The sequence below is a fragment of the Palaemon carinicauda genome, chromosome 16 (assembly GCF_036898095.1).
Source record: "Palaemon carinicauda isolate YSFRI2023 chromosome 16, ASM3689809v2, whole genome shotgun sequence".
Classification (NCBI taxonomy): domain Eukaryota; kingdom Metazoa; phylum Arthropoda; class Malacostraca; order Decapoda; family Palaemonidae; genus Palaemon; species Palaemon carinicauda.
The window spans coordinates 124,846,778-124,858,832 of NC_090740.1; the positions used below are offsets into that span (position 1 = coordinate 124,846,778).

General features: G+C 36.5%; 2 protein-coding genes across 4 annotated transcripts in view; one reads left to right on the forward strand and one right to left on the reverse strand.

The window, feature by feature from the left end:
• LOC137655133 (probable sodium/potassium/calcium exchanger CG1090) overlaps positions 1–12,055 on the reverse strand; it is a 285,489-nt gene that overhangs the window by 219,949 nt on the left and 53,485 nt on the right. The window lies entirely within an intron of this gene.
• On the forward strand, positions 6,780–7,586 carry LOC137655555 (circumsporozoite protein-like). Its single transcript, XM_068389454.1, has one exon. The coding sequence runs from the start codon at positions 6,780–6,782 to the stop codon at positions 7,584–7,586; it is 807 nt and encodes a 268-aa protein (XP_068245555.1).

Here is a 12,055-nt window from a genome sequence, read left to right on the forward strand (position 1 = left end):
ATAAAACGGGAGATTTCAGTCGAATTTGGGGCTGAATGAAGATGGAATTGCTATTCATACTTTATTACGCATACTGATTTGTGCTTGAATTATGATAAAATATATATTCATACATGAATAAGAATTCTACAACTAAAGAAAAAAATAGGAGAGATAAATTAAAAAAAGAAACACTATGATTGGTCAAATTTACTCACAAAAGTAACTTTTACAGTCATATTTTCCGTCTACGATTTATGTATGCGGTTCCAATTCCGACTAAAAACGTAATATAAATTTGATATATGTATCTGGAGAAAGTTTTTGGATATATATATATATATATATATATATATATATATATATATATATATATATATATATATGTGTGTGTGTGTGTGTGTGTGTGTGTGTGTGTGTGTGTGTGTGTGTGTGTGTATATACAGTATATATATATATATATATATATATATATATATATATATATATATATATATATATATATATATATGCTGTATATATACATATTTATATATATATATATGTATATGTATGATTTTAATCAGGATCATATATATATATATATATATATATATATATATATATATATATATATATATATATATATATATATATATACACAAATAAAATCAAAAGACGACAAAGAAAACCAATAAGGCATGTCACTAATGAATGGTCTCTAGCAACCCACCCACCCACACACAAAAGAAAAAAAAAAGAAAAAAAAAACTAAACGAAGCGAAGAAAAAACAAAAGACAGTAGCATCAGTCGAAGAATGTACAAGAATGTGACAATATAATGCCCGAGATCAGACGCGCGCACACATCCGCTTCAGTTAAGCCTTACCTCAATATCAAGTTACAACGGGTTCTGCAGTCTCGTATTAATATCACATATACGCTTCTAGCTGCCTGCTTGCCTCCTACCCGCTCTTCTTCTTCTGCCTTGGGCTCCTTGGAAGGAGTTTTTGTTGGTTAAAAGTCCTCGTTTTCAATACGAGTTTTTTTTAGCTAGATAGATGATTGCGTATTTTCTTGTCCTTAAATGTTATTTTGTTTGGCTTCATAATGCATTTGCAAAGTTGTAATGTCATCATGACAATGACGGTGTTAATAATAAAACTCTGTGTTCGTTTACTTTTATCTAAACGTAACTTTGTGTTTTGTTTGTGTGTGTATGTGTAGTCTAAGCATATTACATGATACTGACGGTGTTAATAATAAAACTCAGTGTTCGTTTTCTTTTACTTACATTTTATGCTTTGTTTGTGTGTGTAGTCTATACATATGTGTCGATAAATTCTTGCACACAATCAACCGCGTGTGCACACATTTATATCAGTGTGTGTGTGAGTGTGTAAGTGTACGAATAATTACGTACGCGAACAATTCTGTGCATTTTCCATATTTTCCTGAAGCTCAACTCCCACAGTACGATTTGAGCCAGAACAAGCGATTGCACCAGATTCAGCCCATTTTGGCAGAGCACTGGAAGAAGATACCTCAATACTTGATTTCTTGTTTTACGCTAGAACTGTCAGGTTTATTCATCTAATAACCAAACAGTTAATGATAGACTGAAGAAATGAGTGGTAGTTAAGGATAAAATGAGATTGATCAAAGTGCAACTGTATAACAGAAAAGGCATTCCTCAAGAATACAGAAGAATAATTAGGTATTATAAAAAAGAAAGGGAAATCATTACAAAGATTATTATTATTATTATTATTATTATTATTATTATTATTATTATTAGAATATAGTAATTAGAATAGAAGGAGGAATATAAATAGGTACCCTACTGACAATATAAAATTATTATATGGAGAAATGGAAAAAATGACACTGAAAATATGGGTCTTAAGAGACCATCATTATCATAATCTCCTCTTACACCTATTGACGCAAAGGGCCTCGGTTAAATTTCACCAGTCGTCTCTATCATGAGCTTTTAATTCAATACTTCTACACTCATCATCTCCTACACTCATCATCTCCTACTTCACGCTCCATAGCCCTCAGCCATGTAGGGCTGGGCCTTCCAACTCTTCTAGTGCCTTGTGGAGCCCAGTTAAAAGATTGGTGAATTTATCTTTTCTTGGGATCAAAAATTTGTGTTGTGAAACTACTTTGAAAACTGTAAGATACAAGACATGGAAGTCAAATAACGCGATGTTTAAAGATGCATATGGAAGGGACAATGGAGAATATAAGAAGGACAATTGAGCCGCTGTGACGTCAGGGGATTGCAAGGTCTGGATGATGACAAGGTTCCAAAGGAATAGGCAAGAAGAAGGATAGAGAATAGGTGATAGAGGATACGCTGCAGTAACCATGGGGACTAATACATCCGGGAAAGTGACCGAAAGAAAGCATGCTCTTATCATTGTTGTTGTTGTTTTTGTTATTGTTGTTGTTGTTTTAATTCTATTTCTATTTTAAAGGGAACATATAAACAAGCCCAATGAGTCAACCTCAACTCTTAACAGAGCTGGCCCGATTAACATCGGAAAGAGAAAATATTTATATATATGTTGCATGAATGAATAAAATAAAATATGCATTAAACATAATGAATAAAAAATAAATTGAGATAACAATCTGTAATATATAGAAAATTATATCTTAACTATAAAACCCATGTCTCTTAAAAATGTTAAAATCCTAAATACTGAGAAATTATCAGTCTGATAAACGGTCAATAAAACTTTCTCTCTCTCTCTCTCTCTCTCTCTCTCTCTCTCTCTCTCTCTCTCTGTCTCTCTCTCTCTCTCTCTCTCTCTCTCTCTCTCTCTCTCTCTCTCTCTCTCTCTCTCTCTCTCCAGACATCTGTCTTTTCTCTTCAGGATTTGATGGCCTCTATAAATGTGTCGACCCTCCTTTTACAAGTAAAGGGAATACCAGCCCCAACCAAAAAGGAGAAATCCAACAAGCATAACTAGCATAAAACTACAACTAGTAACTTATCTGGTATCCGTCTTTCATTCCATTATGCTAAACTTTTAAAAACTCTACAGCTGCTAAAAATATGTTTTATAGTTAAAATACAGTCAAACTCAATGCACCTATAGTAAATTTTTTTAGTGAGGCGCATTTGCGCTGACTCGCAGCGGTGCCCTTTTAGCTCGGAAAAAAATCCAACTATCTGATTGGTTAGAATTATCTTGTCCAACCAATCAGCGATCAGGAAACTTTTCCGAGCTAAAATGGCACCCCTGCGAGTCGGTGCAAATCTGCTTCACTAAAAAGAATTGACTATAGGTAGGCCTACTGCTTCACGAGGTGCACTTATCAAAGACCCATTAAAAGATCGCATATCAATCAATGGAAACACTTATATATAAATCATTATGTTTAATCAAGTACAAGGCTACGCATGTTGTGTGTATTATTATGATGATAAATTTGATAGTAATGAGAGAAAGATGCGTGTGGCGTACTCATAACTAGGAAAGCTTATGGTAAACTGCTAGAGGCACTCTGGAAAGTGTTAAGATGCATAATATAAAATAAGAGTTTGTTATGGTTGATCAATTTTATTCTATGTTAGCCTTTATATATATATATATATATATATATATATATATATATATATATATATATACATATATATATATATATATATATATATATGTATGTTTATATATTTATATTATATATATACATATATACATACATATATATATATATATATATATATATAGGAGTATGCGGCTTTGTGTACAAGGTAATCTGAAACAGGAAAGAATCATGTTTCCATGTCTTGAGTAATAATTTCAGAGATGCAATGCTAAAAATATCACATAAAAGGTTTATTATTATTATTAGCTACGCTACAACCATAGTTGGAAAAGCAAGGGCTCCAACAGGGAAAAATAGCCTGGTGAGGAAAGGAAATATGAAAATAAATAAACGATCTAAAAAAATAATGAATTATTAAAACTAAATATTTTGAAAACAGTAACAAAACACAAACAGATATTTAAAAAATAAACTATAAAAAAGACTTCTGTCATTATGTCAGCCTGTTCAACATTAAAACATTTGCTGCAAGATCCAACTTTTGAAGTTTAATCGATTCAACTACCCGATTAGGAAGATCATTCCAGAACTTGGTCACAGCTGGAATAAAACTTCTAGAATACTGTGTAGTATTAAGCCTCATGATGGAGAAGGCGTAACTTTAATGGATGGCACATCTTTTTCTTACATTAGATTTCTACTTATAGGTGAAGTAAGAAGAATTGAATAAAGATAAAAAAATTAAGACAGACTGATGGTGAAAAAAGATAGAGTGGGTGAAAGAGTGTTACGGATTACTATCAGATGGTTTAGTCATGTCGAAAGAATGTTGGAAAATAGATTCTTGAAACGACCGTATAATTTTGGAGTGTTTGGAGTGAAGCGGGAGAGAAAACCTAAAATGAGAAAATGATGATGATGATAATGATGGTACTGCTCAATTCCTGAAGGTTCAACCAGTCAATAAAGAAAATAAATGAATGGAGCTGGATGTAATATCATTATTATTATTATTACTATTATTGTAATTATTATTATTAATATAATCATTATTATTACTGATGATGTGGAAGACTTATGGAAAACTAATGGTGTAATATCCAGGCAAAGCAAGTTTACGACTAGAGGAATAAGGTGCAGTTTGTATAGGAATGTTGGACTCCCCTGATAAACTTTAGTGTACGCTTATGATGTCTAAATTTGTGGAAATTTCTTGTAAGGGCTTTGGGTAGATTCATCCATGATCCAGCATTTAAAGTTTGATTATAGTCGCGACCTCTCTCTCTCTCTCTCTCTCTCTCTCTCTCTCTCTCTCTCTCAAGCAAGGGCCACCAAACTAGTTCCAACACTAGTTCCAACATTTGGTTATAGACGGAGGATTGAACGTTTAAACTTATTTGATTTACAAACTCAACGACTAAGGGGACAGTTAATAGAGGCATTTAAAAACCTTAAAGGAATAACAAATGTAGATTACAATAATCTACTCATGCTTAGCACAAATCAGTCCAGAGGTAAAAAATAGAAACTAGAATTGAAAAGATACACCACTCAATGTGTCAATTTATCAATATACAAAATAGCAAATACATGGAATAGACTTCCAGCGGATGTAGTAAACAGTAACATTGTAAACGAGTTCAAGAATAAGTTAGACAAGATCATAAGAACTCTAAATGCTTACAGTAAATAGCTCTACCCAAGAGCAAATGGAGGCTCCGCTGATGGGCTAAAAGTCTGAGACATCCTCTCTCTCTCTCTCTCTCTCTCTCTCTCTCTCTCTCTCTCTCTCTCTCTCTCTCTCTGATCCAACAATTCAATACAGGGAAAAACATAAAAGAATTTAGTTATGAAACCTGCAATTAATTATTTTCTATTGCATACAAATATTACTATTGTTACACCTTCCTATGTTCTGCCGAATGTATGTGTGTGAGTGTTTGTGCGTGTGCGTGTTTGTAATTGCCAAGACTCATTGAAGAAATCCACGCATACTTGCTAGTTTTGAATTTTTTTAATTAGACCAAGGTAAATGATGCTCTTACATGTATTATTTTCATTCAGCAGCAACCCCTAACTAGCTCTTCCTCCTCATAATCTCTTATCTCAGACTATCTCTTAATCTTTCAGAGCTCTGGATTAAAAAGAAATGTCTTTCTAACCCAAGAATAATTTTTCATTACTCGCGGGGGGAAATCTCTATTGATGCCATCTTATTCTCCACCTCTTCCCTAATGATTAGACGTCGGCCCAGCTAATGTGTTCGACTGCAAAGGTTCCTTTCAATTGCATCTCATTCTCCACTCTATAAATCCACCTGTCTTTCACAGGATCTTGCCCTTCTAAAAAAAATCCATAAGCTACCGAGATCTTTCCTATTTTATTCGTTTGATGTGTGTTTTGCTTATCTCTTTTTTACTTCGTATTTTTCAATGGAATTACTTTTCCCCTTAAAACCAAACCTTTGGGAATGTGGTGGTCAATTGGATACGTCCCTGCTTGGGGATCTGTCGAACTGGGGTTCGAGTCCCGTTCAAGCTCGATAGTTTTTTGTAGTGTCGGCCACCTCACCATCCTTGTGAGCTAAATGTAGTGGTTATAGGGGAAGAATATAGGTCTATCTGCTGAGACATCAGCAGCCATTACCTGGCCTTCCCTGGTCCTAACTTCGGTGAAAAAGAGGGCTCAAGTGCTGATCATAAGTATATCTAGTAACTAGTTAGTCTCTGGGGCTTTGTCCGGCAAGCTAGGGCATTGTCACTGTCCTTTGCCTCAGCCATGCATGAGCGGCCTTCTATCCTTTAAAACTGTAGGTAACGTTGTGAAAACCTTCACTCTTGCCTTAGCATTTACCAGTTTCACGTGAGATTTAACTTCAGGGTGCGGTTTTGTATCTATATATTCAAAATTAAATATCGTTCTAGCTACTGATCATTTACGAGTGTCATTTTAAGAGTTTCTTACTCTCAGGAAGTAAACAACAATATTTTTATACGCATGCATTAGGTCTGCTCATTCCTCCTGGCTTACTTATTTCAAGTGGAAATTTGCCATAGAAATTTCCACTCTGATAAGTTCAGGTTTTGTGTCAGCATTCATGGTACCCATCAATTCAAGGTTTAAGAGGTCGCTCATAAACGGCAGAGGCAAGGAATAATGTCAGTTTCCTAGCAGTACAAAGCCCTAAAGAATGACCGCATATGCATGTGATCTAGCCCTCTCACCATCAAGCTAGGGCGTCCAGGGTAGGCCAGGCAATGGCTGCTGATCACTCAGCAGGGGAACTTGCTGATCACTCAGCTGGGGAACTTTCTGATCACTCAGCAGGGGAACTTGCCGATCACTCAGTAGGGGGAACTTGCCGATCACTCAGCCGGGGGAACTTGCCGATCACTCAGCCGGGGGAACTTGCTGATCACTCAGCAGGGGAACTTGCCGATCACTCAGCAAGGGGAACTTGCCGATCACTCAGCAAGGGGAACTTGCCGATCACTCAGCAGGGGGAACTTGCCGATCACTCAGCAGGGGGAACTTGCCGATCACTCAGCAGGGGGAACTTGCCGATCACTCAGCAGGGGGAACAGGGAAACCTGCCGATCACTCAGCAGGGGAACCTGCCGATCACTCGGCAGGGGGAACCTGCCGATCACTCGGCAGGGGGAACAACAGGGAAACCTGCCGATCACTCGGCAGGGGAACCTGCCGATCACTCGGCAGGGGGAACCTGCCGATCACTCGGCAGGGGGAACCTGCCGATCACTCGGCAGGGGGAACCTGCCGATCACTCGGCAGGGGGAACCTGCCGATCACTCGGCAGGGGGAACTTGCCGATCACTCGGCAGGGGGAACTTGCCGATCAATCGGCAGGGGGAACTTGCCGATCAATCGGCAGGGGGAACTTGCCGATCACTCAGCAGGGCAACTTGCCGATCACTCAGCAAGGGGAACTTGCCGATCACTCAGCAGGGGAACTTGCCGATCACTCAGCAGGGGGAACTTGTCGATCACTCAGCAGGGGGAACTTGCCCATCACTCAGCAGAAGAACTTGCCGATCACTCAGTAGGGGGAACTTGCCGATCACTCAGTAGGGGGACCTTGCCGATCACTCAGCAGGGGAACTTGCCGATCACTCAGCAGGGGAACTTGCCGATCACTCAGCAGGAGAACTTGCCGATCACTCAGTAGGGGGAACTTGCCGATCACTCAGCTGGGCAACTTGCCGATCACTCAGCTGGGGATCACTCAGCAGGGGAACTTGCCGATCATTCAGCAGGAGGAACTTGCTGATCACTCAGCAGGGGGAACTTGCCGATCATTCAGCAGGAGGACTCAGCAGGGGCAACTTGCCGCTCACTCAGCAGGGGCAACTTGCCACTCACTCAGCAGGGGGAACTTGCCGCTCACTCAGCAGGGGGAACTTGCCGCTCACTCAGCAGGGGGAACTTGCCGCTCACTCAGCAGGGGAACCTTGTAAAAGTCCTCGTAAACGCTTCCCCAAACCCACCCTCCCACATCCCTAGCTCACGAGGATGGTGAGGTTGCAGACACTACAAGAAACTATCGAGCTTGAGCATGCCTCGAACACCTATCCAACTGATTGCAAGGCAGGATTTTGATCAACTTGTTTAACTACAAGATTTCAGTCAAAGTTCTCAATTGCGCTGCCCTTCCCCCCCCATTGAATTCAACAGAATGATTCTTGATCGTTACGTGTCTTGCTTGAGGGTACACTTGGGCACACTATTCTATCTTATTTCTCTTCCTCTTGTCTTGTTAAAGTTTTTATAGTTTATAGATATTTATTTTAATGTTGTTACTGCTCTTAAAATATTTTATTTTCTCTTTTTTTTCTTTCCTCACTTGGCTATTTTCCCTGTTGGAGCCCCTGTGCTTATAGCAGCCTGCTTTTTCCAGTATGGTTATAGCTTAGAAAACAATATTAAAAATAATAATAATAATAATAATAATAATAATAATAATAATAGGAAGATGATTCCTCAGTAATATTTCTTTTCTATGTTGAACAGGCTAACATAAGTCTTTTATTATAATTCATTTATGAAAGATCTATTTATATGTTGTTACTGCTCTTAAACTATTTTATTCTAATTGTTCATTATTTTCTCTAGATTATTTTCCCTGTTGAAGCACTTGCGCTTATAGCATCCTGCTTTTTCCATCTGGGGTTGTAGCTTAGCTAGTAATAATATATTATTATGGGGGTCATTCTTTTCTCTTCCAGATGCCCAACCATATTGTGGCCTTAACTAAATCTTTCTTCCTTCAAATGACCTTTAAAATACAGCATAACATCTTGATACAATATTCTTCCTCTCACCATTTCTTTTAGTTTCATGACTCTCACAAGACATGGAACCATTTTCATTAACTTGTGACGGCCGAGAGAAGGCTGTGACTCAAAGGCAGGTCGAAAGTAACTGAGCAATTTATTATAGAACATCCTTTATATACAAAACCTCAAGGCAACAGGAAATTTCATGTTCGAAAAACAGACACTGTTACGGAGGAAAAACGCAGACATGTTTATTCTGGTTCTTTTTAGTGCGAGGGAAGAGCGAAGATACAAGCATAATATATACAAAATGAATTATGTACGATCGTGTGACACACGGTTGGTACAAACTAAATTATATCAATATCATTTCCACAGTTTAGGAAGTTTTATGCGTATGTACCCAATAATTAATTCATCGATGGCTCTGCCTTGCAATACTTCAACTTCCTTATCAATCATCATCATTATCATCTTCATCTTCTCCTTCTACGGCTATGGACGCAAAGGGCCTCGGTTAGATTTCGCCAGTCGTCTCTATCTTAAGCTTTAGAATCAATACTTCTACCTTCACGCTTCATAGTACTCAGCCACATAGGCCTGGGTCTCCAACTCTTCTAGTACCTTGCGGAGGCCAGTTAAATGTTTGGTGAGCTAATCTGATTCACATTAACTAATATTTAACCTTTTGTTTCTCAATAACTCATCCAACTTAATCTGTATTATTCTCTACATTCATTCTTTCTTCAACATGTTTTCCTTTGCACGTTCCACTGAATATTCTACGGAGCTAACTCTAGAATAAAAAATACCCCATGGTTAAAAATATTCTGGATGCCAATATGTGTGTAAAGGCTCGAGCTCTTTACATATCCCTTTTCACGTCACGACACCCATGTTGACATGCCTTAAAAGTTTGCATTAGCCACTCAGCCGAATTTATCATATTTCCATTTTCCGGTTTCTCCAGCGTGCTTTTCCAGGAGATGCCAAACTAATACAGTTTCATTTCAACGAAGAAAAAATAAATGATACGAGAGATAAGGTACGAAGATTCTTTGGCAGGATGTGTTGTACTAAGCTAGCGGTATTTTTAGATTTACATCAGAAACAGGTCTTCTAAAAGCTACTTAATTTTTATAAGGCCATTTTGGCTTTAAAGGCTTTTTGAATTGCCTTTTATTCTTTATTTATAACACAAATGATATCGGCGTCAATGACCTTCGGATGCCAGAAAACTCAAAATCAATCAATCAATCTTTTACCAACATATCTGTACACTCTCCTAATACAGGTCGATCGCATGGCCTCCAGCACTGTCCATTACAAAAAGCACTTGAAAATGAATGCTTTTTTTCCGATGAAGCACTTGAAAATCAATGCTTTTTTCCGATGAAGCACTTGAAAATCAATGCTTTTTTTCCGATGAAGCACTTAAAAATCAATGCTTTTCTCCGATGAAGCACTTGAAAATCAATGCTTTTTTCCGATGAAGCACCTGAAAATTAATGCTTTTTTTCCGATGAAGCACTTAAAAATCAATGCTTTTTTCCGATGAAGCACTTGAAAATCGATGCTTTTTTCGATGAAGCAATTGAAAATCAATGCTTTTTTCGATGAAGCAATTGAAAATCAATGCTTTTTTCCGATGAAGCATGACTTCATGGATTATTAAAAAAAAAAAAAAAAGTACAAGAAGAAGTTTAGATATATGTGATTTAACTCTACATAACCACAGAATCCTAGCTAGTGATAAATGAAATTAAAAAAAAAAAAAATCATAAAAGGAAACAATGCTTACCGAAGAACTGACAGCTAAAAAAGAGCATAAGGAACATGAAGTTGCCCCTTATTGCCCTATACGATTCTACTTTTTCATTTTGACCTTATGAAGAAAACTTTCATATTGACCTTATGAAGAAAACTTTCATATGGACCTTATGAAGAAAACATTCATAGTATCCTTATGAAGAAAACTTTCATATTGACCTTATGAAGAAAACTTTCATATGGAACTTATGAAGAAAACTTTCATATGGACCTTATGAAGAAAACATTCATAGTATCCTTATGAAGAAAACTTTCATATGGACCTTATGAAGAAAACTTTCATATGGAACTTATGAAGAAAACTTTCATATGGACCTTATGAAGAAAACATTCATAGTATCCTTATGAAGAAAACTTTCATATGGACCTTATGAAGAAAACTTTCATATGGAACTTATGAAGAAAACTTTCATATGGACCTTATGAAGAAAACATTCATAGTATCCTTATGAAGAAAACTTTCATATGGACCTTATGAAGAAAACGTTCATATGGACCCTATGAAGAAAACTTTCATATGGAACTTATGAAGAAAACTTTCATATGGACCTTATGAAGAAAACATTCATAGTATCCTTATGAAGAAAACTTTCATATGGACCTTATGAAGAAAACATTCATAGTATCCTTATGAAGAAAACTTTCATATGGACCTTATGAAGAAAACATTCATAGTATCCTTATGAAGAAAACTTTCATATGGACCTTATGAAGAAAACGTTCATATGGACCCTATGAAGAAAACTTTCATATGGAACTTATGAAGAAAACTTTCATATGGACCTTATGAAGAAAACATTCATAGTATCCTTATGAAGAAAACTTTCATATGGACCTTATGAAGAAAACTTTCATATGGAACTTATGAAGAAAACTTTCATATGGACCTTATGAAGAAAACATTCATAGTATCCTTATGAAGAAAACTTTCATATGGACCTTATGAAGAAAACGTTCATATGGACCCTATGAAGAAAACTTTCATATGGAACTTATGAAGAAAACTTTCATATGGACCTTATGAAGAAAACATTCATAGTATCCTTATGAAGAAAACTTTCATATGGACCTTATGAAGAAAACTTTCATATGGAACTTATGAAGAAAACTTTCATATGGACCTTATGAAGAAAACATTCATAGTATCCTTATGAAGAAAACTTTCATATGGACCTTATGAAGAAAACGTTCATATGGACCCTATGAAGAAAACTTTCATATGGAACTTATGAAGAAAACTTTCATATGGACCTTATGAAGAAAACATTCATAGTATCCTTATGAAGAAAACTTTCATATGGACCTTATGAAGAAAACTTTCATATGGAACTTATGAAGAAAACTTTCATATGGACCTTATGAAGAAAACATTCATAGTATCCTTATGAAGAAAACTTTCATATGGACCT

Excerpts from the sequence above, each read along its gene's own strand:
- LOC137655555 (XM_068389454.1), top strand. The coding sequence starts at position 6,780 with ATGGCTGCTGATCACTCAGCAGGGGAACTTGCTGATCACTCAGCTGGG.